General features: G+C 37.5%; 3 protein-coding genes across 3 annotated transcripts in view; all 3 read left to right on the top strand.

Annotated features, from left to right (window-relative positions):
* The window catches only part of LOC127438594 (dual specificity protein phosphatase CDC14AB), an 85271-nt gene extending 76693 nt beyond the window's left edge, over window positions 1-8578 (top strand). Inside the window, exon 15 of the mRNA XM_051694290.1 lies at window positions 8360-8578. Coding sequence (XP_051550250.1) covers window positions 8360-8432 — 73 coding nt within the window. The 3' untranslated portion in view covers window positions 8433-8578. The remainder of the gene's footprint in view (window positions 1-8359) is intronic.
* LOC127438600 (probable G-protein coupled receptor 88) lies at window positions 3958-5462 on the top strand. Its single transcript, XM_051694299.1, has one exon. The coding sequence runs from the start codon at window positions 4170-4172 to the stop codon at window positions 5214-5216; it is 1047 nt and encodes a 348-aa protein (XP_051550259.1). The 5' UTR covers window positions 3958-4169; the 3' UTR covers window positions 5217-5462.
* On the top strand, window positions 8498-17274 carry LOC127438593 (vascular cell adhesion protein 1-like). Its single transcript, XM_051694287.1, has 10 exons — window positions 8498-8662; window positions 9572-9844; window positions 10661-10966; window positions 11724-11984; window positions 12260-12535; window positions 13032-13310; window positions 14108-14419; window positions 15029-15304; window positions 15534-15794; window positions 16325-17274. Exons 1-10 carry the CDS (start codon window positions 8620-8622, stop codon window positions 16480-16482), a joined length of 2445 nt encoding a protein of 814 aa, XP_051550247.1. The 5' UTR covers window positions 8498-8619; the 3' UTR covers window positions 16483-17274.
* Window positions 17275-24391: the final 7117 nt, after the last annotated feature.

Raw genomic sequence — 24391 nt, 5'->3', positions numbered from 1 at the left:
TGATTCATAGTTATCTATGTATAGTATACAATGTGCCATGTATCAATCCTAAACTAGAAAACCTTGTCATATTTTATTTGCTAATTTGAGTAAATTTCACTGGTAAATATAATAACTAAATTTGACTTAAAGGGAAAATTGAGTCATTGTTTACTCACCCGTGTTAAACCCTACATGACTTTCTTTTTCTTAACATAAAGGGAGAAACTGTCAAAAAATGTTGTGCAGTGATGCTTTGATGAGAGCAAAAGTTCACGCAGCTACCTCGCGACAATGGGGTTTTTGGACTGTTCGCAGTGCCGAAAATAGAAAACAAGTGATCGGTAGAATGTACCGTCGCTCGTCACAGCTGCTTAGGACAAAAACTCTGATTACCACTGAAAATATACCTTTTTATCACCTGTCGTTTGCCATCAGGTCAGGAGAAGGTGTGACTGTGGCTGCCTTTAGCCTCTATGTTTCTGTTTGATTTCTGAGTACTCTGTTCAAAAAAATAAGGCTGGGCATAGAAATGCATCAATTCTTCGACTACAAACACTTCAGGCATGTTTAGTAAGTTCTGTTCTCTGATTTGTGTGCAGCTGTTGTGTCCTGTTATTGCTATCGCTGTGGAGGACCTGTTTTTAGATAAACAAAACGAGTTTTCGCTTGAGTGCCCCAATGTCGCAAGGGGGCTGCATAAACGGTTGCTCTCGTGCCCTATCATGAACGCGCAAGGAGATCAACAGTCATTGAACATTTTCACTAAATAATATATTAGATTTCGTTTGTTTCTCACCAAACCTTATCGTATGCTTTCATAACAATCATGAGTCTCATGGAATAATTTATTAGACTTCTGAATTATACTTTTGTGTTCTTTTGAAGCTTGAAGAGGTGGTCACCATAAACTGCCATTGTATTGCCACTGAGCACAACATTGTTTTCACAATTTCTCCCTTTGTGTTTAGAAAAAGAAAGAAAGTCATTTAGGGTTTATAACCACACAGGGGTGAGGAAACAATGACTGAATTTTCATTTTTGGGTGAACTAATCCTTTAACTTTTCGAAGCTGAATTGTTTCATTTACACCATTTCTGCTGTATATTTTGTTGTTACATTTGGTAACTTGTTTTGTGAAGTCTGAAGTTCATTTTCCACTCAAAATTACCAGTTCATGATCAAAAAAATTATCTGTTGATTGTCACCATCATCGTGTTTTGTGCACCAAGTGTTGACTTCTGCATGCTCTGTACCCTTTTTCTATCACCAGTAATGCAAGGTGATGTTACTTGAAAGACTACATAGCAGGCATTAATCTTTTTTGTGTCATATGATTAAACAGGTGTTTGTAAGGGAAGTTTAAAATGTGACTTGTTCTAATAATAATATGTTCATTTAAATTTCTAACTTTGAATAAGCACCATGTATAATCATGTTTGCAAGTACAAGTTACTGTATTTACTAACATGTTTAAGTTAAATTTACTTTAATCAATATAATGTCATAAGGTTAACCCTATTACGGTGTGTCTATCAAATATGATACACAATGGTTGACGGCTCCTGTTTCAATTTCTGTTCAAGCTGATGAGCCAACACCCAATGGTATAAAAGTTTCACATGTTTATGGCACCATTTAGTGGTTATTTGGGGGGAAAAAGTGGTTTCAGCGTTTATATCGATCTATTTAAAATGGCAGCAGACTTGCATGAAAAGTGACTCTTAGGTTGGGATAAATGGCAGTTTATTTTAATAAAGTAAAGTTACAGTAATGATTACTATATTGTTACTGATATTTTAAAATAAGTATTTGCTGGATATAAGCAACTTGTACTTGGTTAAAATTTTGTGTATTATTTTATTGAAAAACCCTCTTTGAAATCCATGTATCAAATATCACGCTTTTGAGGTATATCTCTCAATCACCATTACATTACATTCATGCCCACCATTTTTCTTTTGATTTCTTTTCATTGATTTCTTTTTACAGTTTGTCTAATGATACTTAAAACAGTTTAATGTCAAAATATTTGAATTTTTGGGCTTTACAGGGTTAAGTAGATTTCACTTAACTTTAAACATTAAGATTTACTTAGAAAAACGGCAAAAACTTGCGAAATAAAAATTAAGTAAATCTTACTAGTCTTTTTTCAGTGTAGTTATCATAAACTAACAATTCTGATATAGCATTTATTAATTTGGGTTAATGTTATTTTCTACATTTTAAAGTTGTACATGTTAACATTAGTTAATTCAATAGTTCACATGATCTAACAATAACCAATATAAAAAAATTAGTGTTACATATATTTTAACATAAATATTAGTTAAAGCAATATGTAATAATGCAATAGTTAATATTTACTTGTACAACTTTTTATGTTAAAATGTATTAGTACATGTAAATGAACTTTGAACAATACTATTGCACAAATGTTTTTATATTGGTTATTGTTAGATCATGTGAACTATTGAATTAATAACCAATATAAAACAATTAGTGCAATAGTATTGTTCAAAGTTCATTTACATGTACAACTTTATGCTAAAATGTATTAGTACAAGTAAATATTAGTTAATACATACATAGTAAATATGTAATAATGCAATAGTTAATATGAACTAACAATGAGTTAGCAGCAGCAACTACTGTAATTTTCAACATTCTATGGAAGTATTTTAATGACAAATGTTTTTGAAATAAAAATCATACTGAATTGCACAATTGCACTATTTCAATTCAGTTTTTTAAGATTTCATTTCCATTATTCAACAGGTAATATTCAGTCCGTTATATTTCGCTTTACAAATTCACCTCTAAAATTTCAATGGTTAAAATTCAGTTGGAAATTCAACCTTGTACTGACATTGCAGGAAAAGCAGTAGAGTGCCGATGCACAATCTTCACTCTCTGCTATTAGGCTTCACCACTTGATGATACTAGGTTGAATTTCCAACCAAATTTTAACCACTGAAATTTTAGAGAGCTGAATTTGCGAAGCAAAATATAATGGACCGAATATTACCTGTTGAATAATGAAGATGACATCTTAAACTGAATTTTTAATGATTAAATTTTGTGCAAAATGTTTTCAGTTGAAATATTCACAGCTTAAATACACAACCACATAAAACTGCATTCCCAAAAATGCAAGCACTGTTAATGCAATGACTTTATTTTTCAGGTAGTGCGATTTAGCATGCTTTTTTGTTTCAAAGACATTTGTCGACATTAAGAACGCTATGGAAGTATATTAATGTTCATTTCTACATTTACTAATACATTTTCACATTAAAAGTTGCACAACTTAACATTACTTAATGCATTATGAACTTCTTAATGTCTTGCATTTATTTATAATTTAATAACATTACTATTTATTTCATGTTATATATCATTTATCATTAACCAAGTGGCGAATGCTGTAAAATTGATGCATTATAACTAATGATAACTAATGCATTAACAAATGTTAATGTATAGAAACTTATCGTAAAGTATTACCCTTTTAGTACCAAGTTTATTTTAGAAAACTGCTGTATATGTGCACAACCATGCAGAATGTGTTCTCTTGAAGTCATGAAAATGTGGACCACAAATCTCTTGCATACCAATTCATTTTTAATGTCTGAAGACATGGATTAAACCACTGCAGTTGTATGAATTACTTTTATGCTGCCTTTATGTGCTTTTTGGGACCTTTGAAGTTCTGGTCACCATTCACTTGCATTGAAAGGACCTACAGAGCAGAAATATTTTCTCAGAAATCTTCATTTGTGTTCAGCAGAAGAAAGAAAATGAGGGTGAGTAAATAATGAGAGTTTGTTCATTTTTGGGTGAACTATCCCTTTAAGAATCTCCTTAATTGCTATGTTACCTTTTTCATCTTACAAATTATTACAGGTCGATTCATAATGATCAGTTAATGTGAATATTGTGCTTACTGATAATAAGGACGAAACAGACATGTGAGAATACATCGTGGGCTGTTGTTGATGTCAAGCGTGATAAAACCACACACACATATATATATATATATATATAAAGCGCGTTCCCACAGCAGCATCGCCAAAGGGGGGCTGCGCGCTCTCACACGCACGTATTTCCATTTTTAGCCACACAATGTGAGAAATCACTTGCGATGAGATACGATGACATAAGATCATTTTTATCAGCCGCCTTGCATCATGCCAAACGACACGGACGTGCCTGAATGCGCCCTGGGACGCGGATCGCGCATCTCCATCGCCACCATCTACTCCTTCATGTGCGTTTTGGGCACCATCCTCAACCTTCTAGTCATCTATTTGGTCGTAACGTTCAAGAAGCTCCGCACGGCCAGCAATGCGTTCATCGTGAACGGCTGCGTGGCGGATTTGCTGGTGTGCGCTTTCTGGATGCCCCACGAAGCGGTGGCCACATCCACGGGTGGGATCCTCGCGCTCGGGTACCACGCGTTCAAAGAAGCGCTGCTGTTTCTGGGCATCACCGTGTCCCTGCTTTCCCATTCGCTTATTGCTGTGAATAGGTATGTGTTGATCACCAAAACCCCTGCTGTGTATCAAAGTCTGTATCAGAAGAGGAACACAGAATGGATGATTGCAGGATCATGGCTCATCTCATTAGGCTCTTTGTTACCATGGCTCACATCCTTTCGGTACCCGCCTGAGAGATGCAGGGATGCTGAGGATGCAGCATCAGCATCCTTCGCCAAGGGCACTTCGGTGTCGGTGCTGTCCAGTCGGGTCGCTGCTGGCACATTGGCGGTCACTATCATTGGACAGACTGTTGTTGTGGTATACTGCTACTTTAAAATCTTCCGCCGGGTACAGATAAGCGTGAAGAGGGTCAGTATTCTGAATTTCCAAATAGTGAACAATCTTCCCTATTCTTTCCCCAGAAAAGACAGGCGCCTCGGGTTTTATGTTCTCGCAGTGTGCTTCATATTCATTCTCAAAACTGAGCCCATATTCTGGGTTCTGATGGCAGGACTGTTCGTGCCAGTGTCCATGGCTCTTTGGACATCAACGTGGATTGTCTTCTGCACTATCTTTGTGTCCAATCCGTTTCTGTACACTTGGAAGAATGAGGAGTTCAGGAAGTCCTTTAGGTCTGTGATGAGGGGAGACTTGCGGGGATCCACGGTTGGGGTTGAGCCCATCACGATCAATACCATTTCTCACATCTTCCCACGACAAAACAGTCGCAGGGCTTTCCTGGGTGAGATGAACTGAGTCACCGAGTAAACCTTAAAACTACGTGGCCCAATGCTGCTTGTGTCTGGACTGTGTGTCTAAGATGCTTCTACAGTCTGCCAGTGATTTTTCAGTCACGATAAGCTGCGTGGATTTTAAAGCAGGTTTTGAACGATTTTGTGACTTAATGTTACATTTATGAAACAGTGTTTTTTGTAAAACAGTAACTACACTGGCACTTTTTTAAAATAAGACATTTTTATGAATGTGTTGAAATAAATGGGAATTAAACCAGTGAATTGTTTCTCTTTTATTTTAAAATCAAATTATGTTTTAAAATTCTTATAATAATAAATACAATTTGATGTAAAATTAGTGTGTTTCATTTTATTGTGTATTATATTTATAGTATATTTTAAAAATGATATAGGATCTATTATTTATATATTATATTTTGTATTCATTTTATTTTGTTTACACCTTTTTTCTAATATTCTATATACAGTTTTTTATATATTTTATAGAAAATGAATATTAGTATTTTAATTGTATTTTTTATTTATTATACAGGTGCATCTCAATAATTTAGAATGTCGTGGAAAAGTTCATTTATTTCAGTAATTCAACTCAAATTGTGAAACTCGTGTATTAAATAAATTCAATGCACACAGACTGAAGTAGTTTAAGTCTTTGGTTCTTTTAATTGTGATGATTTTGGCTCACATTTAACAAAAACCCACCAATTCACTATCTCAAAAAATTAGAATATTTTGACATGCCAATCAGCTAATCAACTCAAAACACCTGCAAAGGTTTCCTGAGCCTTCAAAATGGTCTCTCAGTTTGGTTCACTAGGCTACACAATCATGGGGAAGACTGCTGATCTGACAGTTGTCCAGAAGACAATCATTGACACCCTTCACAAGGAGGGTAAGCCACAAACATTCATTGCCAAAGAAGCTGGCTGTTCACAGAGTGCTGTATCCAAGCATGTTAACAGAAAGTTGAGTGGAAGAGAAAGTGTGGAAGAAAAAGATGCACAACCAACCGAGAGAACCGCAGCCTTATGATTGTCCAGCAAAATCGATTCAAGAATTTGGGTGAACTTCACAAGGAATGGACTGAGGCTGGGGTCAAGGCATCAAGAGCCACCACACACAGACGTGTCAAGGAATTTGGCTACAGTTGTCGTATTCCTCTTGTTAAGCCACTCCTGAACCACAGACAACTTCAGAGGTGTCTTACCTGGGCTAAGGAGAAGAAGAACTGGACTGCTGCCCAGTGGTCCAAAGTCCTCTTTTCAGATGAGAGCAAGTTTTGTATTTCATTTGGAAACCAAGGTCCTAGAGTCTGGAGGAAGGGTGGAGAAGCTCATAGCCCAAGTTGCTTGAAGTCCAGTGTTAAGTTTCCACAGTCTGTGATGATTTGGGGTGCAATGTCATCTGCTGGTGTTGGTCCATTGTGTTTTTTGAAAACCAAAGTCACTGCACCCGTTTACCAAGAAATTTTGGAGCACTTCATGCTTCCTTCTGCTGACCAGCTTTTTAAAGATGCTGATTTCATTTTCCAGCAGGATTTGGCACCTGCCCACACTGCCAAAAGCACCAAAAGTTGGTTAAATGACCATGGTGTTGGTGTGCTTGACTGGCCAGCAAACTCACCAGACCTGAACCCCATAGAGAATCTATGGGGTATTGTCAAGAGGAAAATGAGAAACAAGAGACCAAAAAATGCAGATGAGCTGAAGGCCACTGTCAAAGAAACCTGGGCTTCCATACCACCTCAGCAGTGCCACAAACTGATCACCTCCATGCCACGCCAAATTGAGGCAGTAATTAAAGCAAAAGGAGCCCCTACCAAGTATTGAGTACATATACAGTAAATGAACATACTTTCCAGAAGGCCAACAATTCACTAAAAATGTTTTTTTTTATTGGTCTTATGATGTATTCTAATTTTTTGAGATAGTGAATTGGTGGGTTTTTGTTAAATGTGAGCCAAAATCATCACAATTAAAAGAACCAAAGACTTAAACTACTTCAGTCTGTGTGCATTGAATTTATTTAATACACGAGTTTCACAATTTGAGTTGAATTACTGAAATAAATGAACATTTCCACGACATTCTAATTTATTGAGATGCACCTGTATATAAGGGCAATTATTTAGATACTATAGGACTTTACTTTTATATTTTATATAAACATGTATATCTAAAAATAAATATTTTATTATGTATTTTACATTAGTTTTAGTTTTGTTTTATTCAATGTTTGTATTTTTAATTTTATTTTTATTTTAAATAAAATTATATTTTTTGTGTATTTAAAAATATATAGGGTTTATTATTTATTTATTGTAGTATTTAATTTTATATATATATATATTATTTTATGTTTACTTATTTTTATTACAGCGTCTTGACAACTTGCTGGAAGTTTCAACAATATTTTTGTCACATTTTCATATCCAGCTTGATTTTATTTAAAATGTATAGGCTATTAGTATTTTTATTTAATTTAATATTTAAAATGTTATATTCTAGATTTTTTATTATATTTTATTTTACAGCTTTTTGACAACTTACCATATGCTGGAAGTTTCCACAATATATTTTTTTTTTTCTCTCATTTTCAGAACCATCTAAATTTTATTTAAAAAAAATGTATAGGCTATTAGTATTTTTTATTTTAATGTCATATTATAGATTTTTTATTATATTTATTTTACAGCTTCTTGGTCACATTTTCAGAGCCATCTAAATAACTGTTAACAGAGTGCTTACAGACATTCACACCAGTAGAATCTGATAGACTCTCATGCCTTGTTTTTATATACGTCCAACTATTATGCACTTGTCTTCGTTTAATAACTGTATTAAACATACAAGCAGATTTTCAGTGCTGTCAAGAGGAATTGTCCGCAAGCAGTTAAAAAAAGCAAAGGAGATTTTGAAGTGTTAAATTGACCTCCTTCTTGTAGATTTAGCATTTCTAAGAAGGAATAACTGGCCATGTTTCAGACATATTAAGAGGGATTTTCCTTGTGGAAAACACAAAAAATAAAAAAGCATACATAATTAGCTTATTGTAGTGTGATATCAATCTGCAGTTTATAATGGAAGGAATATTATCTTTAAAAAAGGTTTCTGATGGCAGTCTGTTTCCTGTATTTGTGACCAGGATTTTAGAACATCAGAGGGAGCCTGTTGGTGGAGAAAGTTTCCCTAGCATTTCTGAATATAACCACCTGTGACCAAACACAAGCACTACTGGGGAATTCCTCAGTAGACAAACTTGAGAGGCCCCACCCCCCTCCAGTGCATATAAACCTGGGCCATGAAAGTAAGAGTGAAGTTCAAATTCATGTTTGCTCCTTGAAAGGACACTGAACAATCTGTGCACTTGGGAAGTTCTTCATTAGTGGACACAGATTTCACAGCATGGCTTCAAGTTTGCTTTTGACTTTGCTTCTGCCAATTGCAGGTACGTTTATTATTTTAATCAACACGTTTCTGTAATTAACCACATATGATAATAATTTAACCATACATCTGCAGATTTTAACCACATGCAGATTTTAGCAACTTATAATGTACTTCATACAAGATGTGCCATAAATGTATGATTACACTTAATGCAAGTATTTTATTTACATATTTAAATCACATAATTGTAATTATTTTATGTAAATTACAAATATTTTTTCTTTACTTTTTATTCATTTTAATCCATTTTTAAATGATTTTTTTATTTTTATACTGTATTTTATGGCTTGTTCTTCATTTTAAATTGAGTTTTGTGTATTTATGTCTTTTATTTTTATTTATTTATTAATCTTTTAAAAAAGACTCGTTGTATTTTATGATGCTCAGAAATTAATATATATATATATATATATATATATATATATATATAAAACATAATTTACTTACATTTTAAAACATTTCTTTATAAAACACTCGTAAATTTACAACATTTGCATTATTAAACAATGGAAACACTATTCATTAACATTAGTTTACTACATTAGTTAACATGAACATTGAACAATACTTATGCACTTATTAACTTTTTTAAATGTATTAATACATTTTTATAATTAAATGTTGTGTATATTGCCATTAATCAATGCATTATAAACTAACATGAACTAGGAAAGGAACAATTGTGTTTTTTATAACCTACATTAAAATAAATGCTGTTTAAAACAATTGTTAGTTCATGAAACCTAACGCATTTACTAATGTTAACAAATAGAAACTTTTTGTTAAGTGTTACAAGCTTAATTCACTTTTTTGTAAAAGTCATATTTTAGAAAGTTTTGCATATGTACTTTAGTTACAGATAACCCTTAATATTACATCTAAAGGACATTTTTATTGTCTTGACCAGCTGTTTCACATATGGTGGAGCTGACACCCAAAGTTCTGATAAAAGTGGGCGACAGGAGAGAGGTGACCTGCAGCGTGAGATCTTGCCAGGAGAGTGTGAAGTTTGTGTGGACCACGTTAGAAGATAAACCACTGTACGCTACTGTTAAGACACACAACAGAGAATCTGTGCTGATCTTTAACAATGTGACAAAGAACTACGAAAACAACATAATATGCAAAGCACAATGTGGGAAGGAGACAAAACAGCAGAAAACAACAATTCAAGTTTATTGTAAGTTTCAATGTCATTATTGTATGTTTATTTTTAAGTACGTTTTTTTTTTTTTTTTTAAGTAAAAATAATTAAGTATTTTTTAGAGTTGGTACTTATTTTATAAGTATGTTTTATAATTATTAATGAAGTATAAAATTAAGTATTTAATTAAGTAAATACGTTTATTGTAAGTTTTCAGTGTCAAATGGCTGTTTTTTAGTGTAGGTTTACTTTTGAAAGTCAGTTTCAATTTAAGTCTGATGGTTAATTGGGCATGGTGGCTCAGTGAATAGCACTGTCACCTCACAGCAAGAAGGTCCCAAGTTCAAGTCCCAGCTCAATTGGGTAGTTTGCATGTTCTCCCCATGTTCATGTGGGCTTTCTCCAGATGCTCCAGATTCCCCCACAGTCCAAAAAGACATGCAGGTTAAATTAATTGGAGACCCTAAATTGCCTGTAGGTGAGAGTGTGAATGTGTATGTCTGTGTGTGTTGTCCTGTGATGGACCAGGGTGTTTCCCTACCTTTGGCCTGAGACAGCTGGGATTGGCTCCAGTGACCCTGCATAGGACAAGCAGCTATAGAAGATGGATGGATGATGGTTGATATGAACATTAACTGTAGATCCTGTATCTGCATGATTTAATGCATTGCACTGCTACACGACTGGCTGATAATTGCTTAAAGTGCCCCATGTGACAACTAGCCCCAGTCTACTCAAATGTCAAAGTTGACGTTGCATACAATTCACATAATTATAATCTGCATATAAATGCCTTTTTTAGATTATTTTTGCTTGTCACCCTGTATTTAGAACCGTATGAATCTGTTTCAGCTTTTCCAAGAAACCCAGTTATATCCGGGAATGATCGATTGATATTGGGCGAGGAAAACCTCTTGACCTGTGAAGTGCCTTCTGTATACCCTTCGGAGTCTCTTGAAGTGGAATGGTTATATGGAGACACTGTTCTTCAGAGGGAAGAAGGGGAACCTGGCAAAGATAGTTTGTCTTTTTCTTTCAAATTCATACCTTCAAGTGAGCATGATGGAAAGGCAATAACCTGCAGAGCATCACTGCATGTAGAAGGTATACCCACAAATGAGATGACCAAGGAGGCATCTGGACTCATGAGAGTTCTGTGTAAGTTCACTTTCACCATAGTCCATCAAAGTTCAATAGAAAGCTGTTCCTCATGAAGTTTTACTTCATGAAAAATCCATCTTAAGCTGGTAGCTGCGTTTTAGAACATAGTGCCTGGTTTCTAGCTTGTCTAGGTTGGTCACTGGAGGGTGAACCAGCCACCATGTCTCAAAACTCATCTTGACCAGCCTAAGCTGGTATGACCAGCTGCTAGTTGTTTTGTTGCTGGTCCATGGTCTACCAGCTAATGACCAACTTGGACCAGTTAAAAACCAGCTACCATTTTCCAAAAAAACAGCTTGACCACCTTAAGCTCGTATGACAAGCTGGTAGCTGGTTTGTTGCTGGTCCAAGACGGTCTACCAGCTAGTACCAGCTAATAACCAGTTTAGGCCAGCTAGAAACCAGCTACCATGTTCCAAAAAACAGCTTGACCACCTTGTTATAACCAGTTGATAGCAGGTTTGTTGCTGGTCCAAGATGGTCTACTAGCTTGGACCACCTTAAGCTGGTATGACCAGCTAGTATCTGGTAACCACATTCTAAAACACAGCCACCATCTTTAGATGGATTTTACAGCAGTTCCTGGTGTGCAGATTCATGATCAGCTCCATATGTAGGCTTATTTAATGCAACCATTTTTTTAATTAAACCCAAAACGGATGTGGGAGCAGCTCATCCTCTATGAGATGCTTTCTGAAGGTGACCCGCATGATGTAGTCTTATTCTCTGCTGTGTTTTCCTTTTGCTTTTACAGCTGCACCACATAATGTGAGAGTATCTGAAGCGACCGCACTCTTACTGGGATCCAGTTTAACTTTGACCTGTGAGGCAAAGGGCAACCCGAAGCCTGTGTTTACATGGACGGCTCTTAAACCAGATGGCCAGTCTGTTGAAATGGGGAAACATCAAGAGCTCTTCATACAAAATGTGTCCTTATCGGATGCTGGTACTTACCAGTGTGAGGTTAGCAATGATTTGGGGAAAGAGAAGGCAAATGTTTCGGTTGTCATTCAAGGTTAGCAGGAAATCTCTTTTCATTCTATTTAATTCCTTTTTAAAAAAGACTTTTAAAGGGAGAGCATGAAAATTCTGTCAAAATGTACTCAGCTTCACTTTCATTTATGGGTGAATTATTCTTTTAATTAAACAGGGGTTTGACTTGTAAGTTCAGTAAAAGCTTACATTGCTTAACATCAAAATATTGGTCTGGCAATGCCTATGGAATTATTTTTAATATAGAGGAATTAAAGCATTTTGATGATAATTTATCTGATTCGAAATCTTTTGCAGCACCTCCAATGAATACAATCATTGAAGCAAGTCCACTGGCAGTTTTGAAGGAAGGTGAATCTGTGAGCATTTCCTGCCTGTCTAACGGTGTTCCAGTAACCCGTGTGGTGTTGAGCAGGGTGGTGGACAACAAAGAAACAGAACTAAAGGCCTTTGATGGGGCTGAAACATCTATAAAACTCACCTCGGTCAAGCTGGCTGACTCTGGCATCTATGTATGTCAGGCTTTCAATGAGTATGGGAATCAGATGACTACTCTCAGTCTAACCGTTGAAAGTAAGACATTGAAATTCTGATATTGGCAGATATTGTTGGTGTAACACTGAAATTACAGCTCCCCATCTTAAATTATATTAAAAAAAAGGTGAGCTAGATTGTCAAATGATGTCATTTAGACATGGATAAAATGGTCTTGCTCTTTTGAAAAATCCAGCTAAGTCTTGTAGCTGTGATTTGGAACATGGTTTTTAGCTGGTCTAAGCTGGTCATTGGCTGGTGGACCAGCCACAATGTTCCAAAAACCAACTTGACCAACTTTAGCTGACCAGTTGGTAGTTGCTTTGCTGTTGGTCTGAAATGGTCTACCAATTTAGAATAGCTAACATGTTCCCAAACACAGCAACCAGCTTAAGCTGGATTTTCCTGCAGGGTTTACAGATGTTATTGTAATAGTCATCATGAGCTTACAGTACGCATCCAGGCTATTTTAACCCCCAAGGTTCTGCTAAGTCAGTTTGAGGGACCAAGTCAAATTTCCTTTGATGTTTTGCAGCTCATTTGCTAGAAGTGGCTCTACAACCAAATGGCGTGATTGGGGCTAAGAGAGGCTCCAGTTTGTTGCTGCACTGTGAGGCTTCAGGGTGCCCTCAGCCTGAATTCTCCTGGAAGAGTCTTGCAAACAGGCCAATCACCAGTAAGACTGAGAGAAGCAGATTCTTTTCCAAACTGTTGCTCAGCCCAATGGATTTGGAAGATCCATTGGGAACTTACATCTGTGAGGTCAAATGTGGCTCAATCGTGAAGTCCAATCAGACTGAAGTTAAGGTCTTCGGTAAGTGTCACCAAAGATTTACTTTTAAAAAGAAAAAAATCTCTGTCCATTGAAGTAGCTTGTAGCCTTTTGTTTGTGTCAAAAACAATATGAATCAGAAAAAGGACATTAATGCTTAAGGGATCACAAAGCATTACACTAAATTGTTAATTGGTTGATAACGGGCAAAAGTCCAAAAATAAGGCCAGCAAGGTTGTCATCAATTGATTCTTCACTCAGTTTACTATGAAATATCGATAAATTAATTAAATTCTGGCACAATTTAATCCTTTTTAAAAAAGGCAACTGGCAAGTAGTTAATCTTACTGTTAAGTGAGAAGATCCCTGTGTAGGTTGGTTTTAATGCAATTGACCAACCATTAGCTGTGAGTCATCAGCTATCAGCAATTTACTCAAGCTTGTTTTGGGGAACTTTTAAAAATAGCTCACTTTGACAAGATGCAGTAATGAAAGCATTTATTAAAAATGTCCCAGAACCAGGCCTAACAAAGACTCCTGGGGTTATTGGGGTTAATGTTGACAGGATGTAATACTCCTATGAAATAAAATGCTAATGCTTTCAAGGTCAAGAGACTTTCCTATAATGTTCTGTTGCTCTGTCAGCAGACACTAACTCTTAGAATGTGCAAGGGAGTATTTTTTTGTTTACATTGGGTGTTTTACTACATAATGACTCTGTCAAAATTATGATCAGATATTCTCATTTAAGGTCCTTCTAAACCTTAAATATTTATCAGTGTTGGTGTGTGTGTTTATACTTTGAAACACCTCAATATTTAAATTTCATCTCTTATCAGCATTTGCTACAAGTCCTGTCATAGAAAGCTCTGGACCTTTTCTGGAGGGAGAAACGATACGCTTGACCTGCACTGTTCAGGAAGTTTTCCCAGCCAACCTCTTCCAAATCCTGTGGATGGATGGAGAGAGAGAACTGCACTCGGAATCTGGGTCATTTTCAAGTGAACCACAGAATCTGACTTCAGTGTTGCCTTACTGCGTAAAGGCCAAAGACCAGGACAAACGCATCACCTGCAAGGTCTTGCTGGACTTGCAAGGTGTGCCTGCCGCTCAAGCTGTAAAGACAGCTTCTACGACATTGTCCGTTCACTGTAAGTCAATGGTGTTAATGCAAGCATCACTATTATTATTACTTATACTTAGGGGTTAGTTCTAAATACTTCAAATCAGGCTTATTGAGGAGAGATGCACTACTTTTCTAGGCGATTGAACTGACAATTTTCACCTGGTGGACGATAAAATGGGTGATAAAATCCTGTAGGCTTTATTTACATTAAAGGTGGAACTAGCATTGCCAACTGTCCCATATTAGCTAAAATATCCTATATTTTGGGCAAAATGAGGACATCCCAAACAGACACTTTTGTCCCGTATTTAAGCAGCAAAACTCCAGCCCCTGGACAGATGATGAAACTTCCCATACTGAAGGCATTGTGTCCTGTTTTAAAGTGACAAAATTCTCAAAGGGTACCCTTCCTGTCAGACAGTGAAATGCTTAAGGGGGAGCCCTGTCGGACATTGAAACGTCTCTTATTAAAGAGGCAAAATGGTCAATTGCCCCATATTCACATGGCAAAAAATTTGCACCCCTAGAGGGACCCGTGCCATTAGTTAACCAGCCTAGACACCTCAGCAACCACCTAGAATTGCTCAAGCATCCACCCAGAATGCCCTAGCTGACATTATGCTCTCTTTTACAGATCCCCCCAGAAAAACCAAGATTACTGTGAGCCCACAGACAGAGTTGAAGGAAGGAGAATCTGTGAGCATTTCCTGCCAGTACGACAGTGTTCCAGTTGGGCATATGGTGCTGAGCAGGGAAGTAGATGGTGTAGTAACAGAGTTGGGGGCCATTAATGGGGCTGAAACATTAGTTACCATCTCTTCCGTTGAGCTGGATAACTCTGGACTGTATGTATGTGAAGTTTCCAACCAGTATGGAAGCCACAGTGATAGAGTTAATATTACTGTGAAAGGTAAGAGATTCACTAGAAAACATCTTTGCCTTTACTGGTCAGAATCAATAAATGTTATCTTTTAACGGAATAATTGTTTCATATATCAACAGTTAATTGAAATTCATTAATATTGGAATAAGTGCCTTGCTCTCCATTTTGTCTTGTTCTCCTTCTTCATCAAAAATGAATACATGCATTTTGCCTCCTTTGTATCTTTGTTGTAATTATTATGCCTCTCCTAACTCAGCACCACCCAGGAATACGACAGTGGAGGTCTTCCCATCCACCGAGGTTCAGGAGGGGCAGAATATCACCATCTGTTGTCACTCCGTGAGCTTCCCTTTACCTGCGGTGGTCCTGAGGAAGCTGGATAGCAAGACCAACATCTACTCCCCTGATGGCGTCTTCATTCTGGTCAACCTCACTCCCAACGACACAGGCTTATACCAGGTCAATGTCACCAACGACCTGGGCTTCGAGACAGAGGTTTTCACTATTAACGTTATGGGTAAGTGAAACTGGTTAGACACTACCATCTTCTCAAATTATTGTAATGCTGAGTAATTGGACTGGAAAAGACCATTCTATTTGTGAATTAAGGCTAGGGTACACTTCGTTTTTCCGCCTGCTGTTCCATCTCATGCACAGTCAAGCTCTAAGCCTTTCAAATTACACTCTTTTGACTGCAAGCCCAAATGGATGCGTTTGGCGCATGTGCATTACAACTGCTATGTGATAGTCTTTTAGTATAGTCAACGGCAGACACATACAGCAATAGTGCGCAAAAACGAGGACTTTATGCGTGTTTGCGCATACTGTGCTGATGACGAGATTTCACAGGTTGCGGGGCTACCCTGTTTAAAGCCAACTTACCAAAATTGTCCTGTCGCTCGTTGTTTGTCACGGTCACTGCAGGCTTTTTCACGTCACACCTGGTTAGGAAACTAGGAAGTATTATTTTTTTACGAACAATTTGCAAAATGTGTCAAGTCTTCAGAATATGCTTTTGCCAATCTTTTTGTCTTGTTTTCGTTACAGAGAAAAGATTCGACCCTCCATCTGGTTGGAATGATTTTTTAACCCCTGCAGTTTGCCTGGGAGCAGCTGCGGCACTGCTTATTGTTGTGGCGTATCTGTGGAGAGCTGGAAAGAAGGGATCATATGACTTTACGAAGTGCAATCCAGGCACCGTGTAGACTGTTTATACTCCACAAACTGAATCGGCTATGTTTTGCTACCAGGGCCTCCCTGAAGTGAGAACTGCAGGTTCTGAGAAGATTTTCAGTCACCATTTCAGGTGACAGTACCTCAGCTGTTTGGGAAACTGCATTCTCCACAGCCACAGACAATCAATGGGCATGTTGATATTCATGCATCCCTTGAAGAGGGAAATAGGACTGGTGCAGATTATTTGTGGTCTCACCATTGAGAAGTGGCAGCTTTCTTTGAGACCTCATGTCTGCACTATAACAGAGTCAGACATGAGGGCAAATAATGGATTAGAGGTTAAGGTTAGAGGAAGTTTCATGGTAGAGTTGGGGTTAGGATTCCTGACCAATGGCAGATGGGATGAGTGTTAGGGAAACCTGCTTGATTATTTTTGGAATTCTATTTAGTGACACGAGTAGAGCAGAAATTACATACTTTACCTTTGGCATAATTTGAAGTTAAGTAGTGTTTGGTACACTATAGATACCTACTGTTAAACTCAAAGTCTGTTGAAGAAGATGCTGTTATCTAAAAATTGCCCTTAAAGCGTTCTAAAATGTCTATTTAAACCTGTGTTGTTTTTCTTTCAAATGTTAAAAGTGTTTTCATGTTCATAAACATTTATTAAACAAACAATTGGCTATTGTTTGTCATTTGATCTTGGAGAGTGATATGGGAAATTTCAAGGAAATCTGGAGAGTTACAGGAATACTGGCATCACACAGCGTCTGTTATAGCTTCATATTCACTTTTACTTTTCAGTACTTTCACTTTCAGATTAAAAATGGTACTTCCCCAGTTAGCATAACACAGTTATTCATGGATGTATGTGGGGGAAATTTTCATTGTGATTTCCAGCACAAGCTGTTTCCTAAATTCAAAAGATGAATAAAAGTTTATCAAAATAAGAGCAGGAACTCACAGCTAAAATAAACCACTCTGTATATGCACCTCCATTTAGCACCAATCAAAACATTCAAATCTCCTGAAAAACATAATTTTCTTCTTTCCTTTAATTTCACCATGCAAATTAAGATCAAATGAGCCAAAGTAAGTTCTTCACTAATTTTTTGTGTGTTATATTGATTTTTCCCAACCAATGTTGCTATAAATAGGCTGTTGCCATGGTGACCGTCCAGATGCAATGAGAGGGGTGGTGGGTCGTTTTTCACGTTCCTCGGGGGAAAGACAAAGAGGCAGAGGTGCGAATGGAACAATGTTCTCTCAGAAAGATGGAGGGCCATAAAGTTTCTTTCATATAATTTTTAACCTCCTATAACAAAATTTAGAAGAATCTTTTAAAAGATCAAGTAGTAAATTTTTTCTATAGGGCTTGTTGTTATAACTTTGTTTTTGCTTACCACAAAATGGTGACCAGAGTTTAAGATTTTCTGAAGAAAATGTAAATGGTGCATGCCCATGCAAACCGAACTAAAATCAAGACATTGTCAGGGTATTGCTATGCTGTTGCTAAGGTGTTCTGAGTGGTTTTCAGTGCATTGTTAAGCTGTTGCTAGGGTGTTACTTATTTGCCCAAGTCAATGTAATTCTTCCTGATTGTTTATAAAAGTAACAGCACAATTATCCTCAACAGGCCACAAGATTTGAGGTATCATTAGTCTGTAGCTCAAACAGTACAGTATGCATCAAAGTTTATACTATTAATAATGTTTTCAAATCCCTAACCATAAGTATGATCATTAGTAATGATGTTTCCCTTAGCAAGCACCGCTAATGATTAATTACCAAATTTTTAAATAGTATTTTCCAGAAAAGCACTGGCCATGTCCTTATGTGTAGTCTGTACTTGAAGTGTTTGCAAACATGATGATTATATTATAATTGTGTGTTAGTTGTAAGTGTCGCCCTTGTGAACCTACCATCAGCGTAATTGGAACATGGTCGAGAACATATCATCCCTGCTCTCTGCCGGTCTTTTCCAGCATCAGATTTAAAATGACTCATCATTGAAGTAATATTTCTACAGAGACTAATCCTTAAATATGTTTCTGCTTAGTTTCTACATTAACCCTTTCAGCTCTTAAGGTGTTTTTAAAGATTTCCTGATTCAGTGTCATACCCAAAATTAAAGGCTTATAACTCGACAACAAAACAAAACAAAAACAAGGAGGGTCAAGTAAATAAACTTGTAATATAGATTATGATGAATACTGAGACTCTCAGCCTAAAAAAAACTGCTGAAAAATCACAAAAAATGTTTGAACCAAAAATGAACTTTTTTCTTATTTTTTTATTATATATATCAGGGTGTAAACGAGGTAGCTCCAAATAAAAACTGCTTTTGTTTTGTTCCCATTGATCATGTCACCTGTACGTGAGTATCGATTTTGTGTTGATACTACAAAGCAATCAAAAGTTATAGCATTACGAAAATGATTTATCCTAGTGTCCAAAAACGTCTCCAAACAAATGAAATATTATAATTATACATAAGAACTTAATACACATGCAAATACAACAATGACTAAAGGTTTGCTCTCCAAGGCATGCAGGCATGAGTAACGAGATCTCATTCAGTTCCATTCTGTGTCATTTGAGCCATCGAGTCTGTGTCATGTACTTGCCGCCATCTAGTGGTGGCCATATGTAATTACAGTGAACAATCCTCTCTGCCCATATTTGGATGACTTTCACCGCTGGTTGCAGTGATCTCAATCCTAAAACGATTGGTTTAGCATTCCATGATGCGGGACAACATACAGTGCATCCGGAAAGTATTCACAGCGCTTCACTTTTTCCACATTTTGTTATGTTACAGCCTTATTCCAAAATGGATTAAATTCATTATGTTCCTCAAAATTCTACAAAGAATACCCCATAATGACAATGTGAAAGAAGTTTGTTTGAAATCATTGCAAATTTATTAAAAATAAAAAAATGAAAAAAATCACATGTACATAAGTATTCACAGCCTTTGCCATGACACTCAAAATTGAGCTCAGGTGCATCCTGTTTCCACTGATCATCCTTGAGATGTTTCTACAACTTGATTGGAGTCCACCTGTGGTAAATTCAGTTGATTGGACATGATTCGTAAAGGCACACACCTGTCTATATAAGGTCCCACAGTTAACAGTGCATGTCAGAGCACAAACCAACCCATGAAGTCCAAGGAATTGTCTGTAGACCTCCGAGACAGGATTGTATCAAGGCACAGATCTGGGGAAGGGTACAGAAAGATTTCTGCAGCATTGAAGGTCCCAGTGAGCACAGTGGCCTCCATCATCCGTAAATGGAAGAAGTTTGGAACCACCAGGACTCTTCCTAGAGCTGGCTGCCTGGCCAAACTGAGCGATTGGGGGAGAAGGGCCTTAGTCAGGGAGGTGACCAAGAACCCGATGGTCACTCTGACAGAGCTCCAGCATTTCTCTGTGGAGAGAGGAGAACCTTCCAGAAGAGCAACCATCTTTGCAGCACTCCACCAATCAGGCCTGTACGGTAGAGTGGCCAGACGGAAGCCACTCCTCAGTAAAAGACACATGACAGCCTGCCTGGAGTTTGCGAAAGGCACCTAAAGGACTCTCAGACCACGAGAAACAAAGATTGAACTCTTTGGCCTGAACCAGGCACCGCTCATCACCTGGCCAATACCATCCGTTTTTCAGTGGCAGGAACTGGGAGACTAGTCAGGATCGAGGGAAAGATGAATGCAGCAATGTACAGAGACATCCTTGATGAAAACCTGCTCCAGAGCGCTCTGGACCTCAGACTGGGGCGAAGTTTCGTCTTCCAACAGGACAATGGCCCTAAGCACACAGCCAAGATAACAAAGGAGTGGCTCTGGGACAACTCTGTGAATGTCCTTGAGTGGCCCAGCCTGAGCCCAGATTTGAACCCGATTGACCATCTCTGGAGAGATCTGAAAATGGCTGTGCACCGACACTCCCCATCTAACCTGATGGAGCTTGAGAGGTCCTGCAAAGAAGAATGGGAGAAACTGCCCAAAAATAGATGTGCCAAGCTTGTAGCATCATACTCAAAAAGACTTGAGGCTGTAATTGGTGCCAAAGGTGCTTCAACAAAGTATTGAGCAAAGGCTGTGAATACTTATGTACATGTGATTTTTTTTATTTGTTTTTTTTATAAATTTGCAAAGATTTCAAACAAACTTCTTTCACGTTGTCATTATGTGGTATTGTTTGTAGAATTTTGAGGAAAATAATGAATTTAATCCATTTTGGAATAAGGCTGTAACATAACAAAATGTGGAAAAAGTGAAGCGCTGTGAATACTTTCCGGATGCACTGTACTACATAATTTCCAATGAAGTCATCTGATCCAGAACAGCTAACGTGTTTTTAGCCAGATAGCACCTTGTGCTTCCTGTGGATTATCTAATGATCTATGCATCCGATTATGTTGTGTGTAGACTCGTTTTAAAGATAATCACCTCCTCTAAGTAATGGTATGTAATATTTTATGTTATGTTTATTTTTTGTGAAATTATAAGCGAAAACACATATTTACATCTACTTAAGACATACACTTAGCTATTACTCAGGTATACTTGTGTCTGTGGGCTGGTTGTATTCTACTCTTTGAGAGCAATGACATATAACACACGGCTGTTTGTTCAGTTTGATGTTTTTACCTATTGCAGTAACGTGCAGTGCAATTTTTTTTTTAAATCAATTATCAAAACGGTACACTTCTGATTTGTCTGTAAATTTCAAAGCACTTGTTCAGTTTCTGGTCATAATGCCTACATGCTTTGTAAAGTAGAGCTTCTAAGCTTTCAAACAATACCTATTTTATGTTGGTCAAGATATTTAGCAATATTCTGCTAATTTATTTCTTGCGGGCCTGCTGGCACATCCAAGCTTAAAACGTTCTTGGCTGCATGGCTCTTGCCTGTTCATTAGTGATCTTTTCAAGATCGTTCTCGGGTTTTGGAAAGATACTGAATGTGTGTCTTTTCTTATTTTTCAAAATCCAGAGAACTGTAGAGGTAGAGGCCCATATTTGCCTTATTAGTGATGTTTGCTAAGGCAAGCATTTAGCACTTAGGGTTCAGGATTTATCCTGCATCATTTGTGCTACAGATATGAATGACATCTCAAATGGTGCTGCTTGTTGAGGAGAGGGAAACTAATGCTTTTCTATTTGATCAGACTTAAATCTGGCCAGAAATGCTCATAGACTTTGATTGAAGGAGGGTCTCAAGCTATAGCACCAAAAATATCATAGAAATTTGAGATTGAGCTCTTTTGCTTTGGGCCAGTAAGCCACCCGGTAAACTGTGGAAACCACCAAGCAACACCCTAGCCACCCAAAAGTAGCAACCACATAGAAACATACTTAAAACAGAGCACCTTAGCATTGTGATGGCAGTTTTTGCACACGAAAGCACCACTCATTTATTTCAGAAAATGTAGAAATCTATTTTTTCTACTCTGAAACAGTGAACTGAATCACTGCCTGACATCATGTTGCTTGGTTTCCAGGGGTGGCGTTGTGGTGGTCACCATTGCAATTACAGTATTTTTTCACACTCATGTTGCTTAGCAGAGGGGAATCATTGCAGTGATATTTACCACTAAATCCCTCTGCGGACGAGAAAGATCAGTAGTTTATGCACCTTGTGAAACCTCCATTTTATGAACTGCTTGTTCAAGATTGTGGTACTTAACCCCCTGGACCCTTAAAAGCCCTTGCTTATGCAACTCTTCAGTGAAAAAGAACATCAAGAATGATTTGTGCCAAGTCTTGTGTTTTTTAATCACTTAAAAGCTGTGGAATTTCCTGGTGTGTGGACACAGAATGTCACTAGCGCAGATGCGCAAACTATTTTGTTTAATTGCAGTTTAAAGAAAAACTGAATATTTATGGAGGAGAACCCCATGGTTCAACATATGGTGTTTGACCCAGGGTCTGAACTTTCTTGCAGAGCATCCTTTGCCACCGCAGCAGTCACTATCAAAACGGTGGATATCAGCAGCTTTTTTACAACATGCCCAGTGCTTTGTCTTGTCAAAGTTATCCGTTTTGTTTTTATTGTTTCCCTTATGTGTATGTACATAGCCTATCTCTTTGGGTTCCTCATAAGGAGATATATTATTACACACATAAACACATCTGGTTTTACAATATTCGTGAGGTCATATCATAGATGTAATGGTTACGGAGGTGATGATATTTGCTAAACCCTTAACCTAACCTAACCCTAACCCTAACAGAAACCTAGCAAAGCAAAACATGATTTTTACAGATTTAAGTCTATTAAAATAGTAAAGACCACAACAAATAGGTCTGTCTTTGACATATTTCAATCTATTTGTGAGGACATTTAAAAAATGTGGCCCTCACAGTCTAAGTATAGCAAAACTGCACAGAGGAACAAAATGCAGGTCTCTTGAGACATTTAAATAATGAGTGAATGTTGCATTTATATAGTGCTTTTTTGGACACTACACTCAGTGAACAGCAGACACTCCTCAACCACCACCAGTGTGCAGCATCCACCTAAATGATGCAACAGCAGCCACAGTGCACCAGTACACTCACCACACACTAGCTATTGGTGGTAGAGTTATAGAGCCAGTTCATGGATGGGGATTATTTGGAGGCCAGTGGGGGGAATTTGGCCAGGACACCAGGGTTATATCTCTACTCTTTTACAAGAAGTGCTCTGGGATTTTTAATGACCACAGAAAGTCAAGACCTCAGTTTAATATCTCATCTGAAGGATGGTGCCTTTTTACAGTATAGTTTTCCCCATCACTATACTGGGGCATTAGGACCCCCACAGACTGCAGGGTGAGCACCCCCTGCTGGCCTCCCTAACACCTCTTCCAGCAGCAACCTTAGTTTTCCCCAAGAGGTCTCCCATCCAGGTACTGGCCAGGCTCAACCCTGCTTAGCTTCAGTAGGCAACCGGTCTCGAGATACAGGGTGATATGACTTCTGAATAATGTAAAACCGCGTGGGGTCTTTTACACCAATTGCATTTTTGTGCTGTTTTTCAATAGTTTTCCTACGTAAACATGCGCTAGAAAGACTTCTTTGACCGTTGCGCTGCATTTACCTGTTTTGTCAGCATCTTGCACAGGAACACTGGATTTTAGATGCTGTGTCAGGTTAAAAATAACTTCAACTTTTAAAAACGTGTCTAAAGACATCTGCGTTCCGTTATACTGTATCCACCTTTTTCCTGAATGCGGAAGTGTTCCACGATTCATAACGGAGGCCTGTTTTCGTCTTCCAGTCTCCACTGTTTTTACTCACTTTGGCATATATTTGTAGCTGATAATGTGATGTTTAGTGTATTACATTTTTAAACATGGCAAATAAAAAAACATGTGGCTCTATAGTGCCAATGATTTACAGAGTAGTGATGATGGTCTTTTGACAGTGCCTCTCACGAGTGGGTAGATGACATGAAGCAATGGCCTGAGGTTAGTTATGTTGATATCATTGACTTTGAGTTGTTATGACAGCCAACAACTGCAAAGATGAACCTGAACTAATTTTTACTCAAAATTACACTTAAAATGGTTCTTGTTCTCCATCTGGTTCCCTTTTAAGATGGTCATCTCAACACTGCGTCATTGCTGATGGTATGGGGTTATCTCCGCAGAAGTAATCAATCTGAATAAGAAAATTCTTGCTCATTTCAGTAGTTTTTACATTGCTTCTTACGGACCAGAAAACAGTCCAGCTGCAATCATCATGGTACCGCCCAGTCGTTATTATGTTAGCACTGCGCCTAGCTTTTTTTTAGCACAAGGATGCGTTCGGTGTAAACAGCCCATTGTTTTGCAGAATTTTGCCGTGCAAAGGTAAATGTGACTGCGCCTTAATTTTTGATAGAAAAAAAACAACAAATTTAAAACTGCACAGACCACGTCCTGTGTGAACGGCCCCATACAGATTATA

This window comes from Myxocyprinus asiaticus, chromosome 49 (assembly GCF_019703515.2).
Source record: "Myxocyprinus asiaticus isolate MX2 ecotype Aquarium Trade chromosome 49, UBuf_Myxa_2, whole genome shotgun sequence".
Taxonomy (NCBI): Eukaryota; Metazoa; Chordata; class Actinopteri; order Cypriniformes; family Catostomidae; genus Myxocyprinus; species Myxocyprinus asiaticus.
Note: the sequence above shows the minus strand (reverse complement) of the source record. Positions and strands in the feature narration are given on the sequence as shown.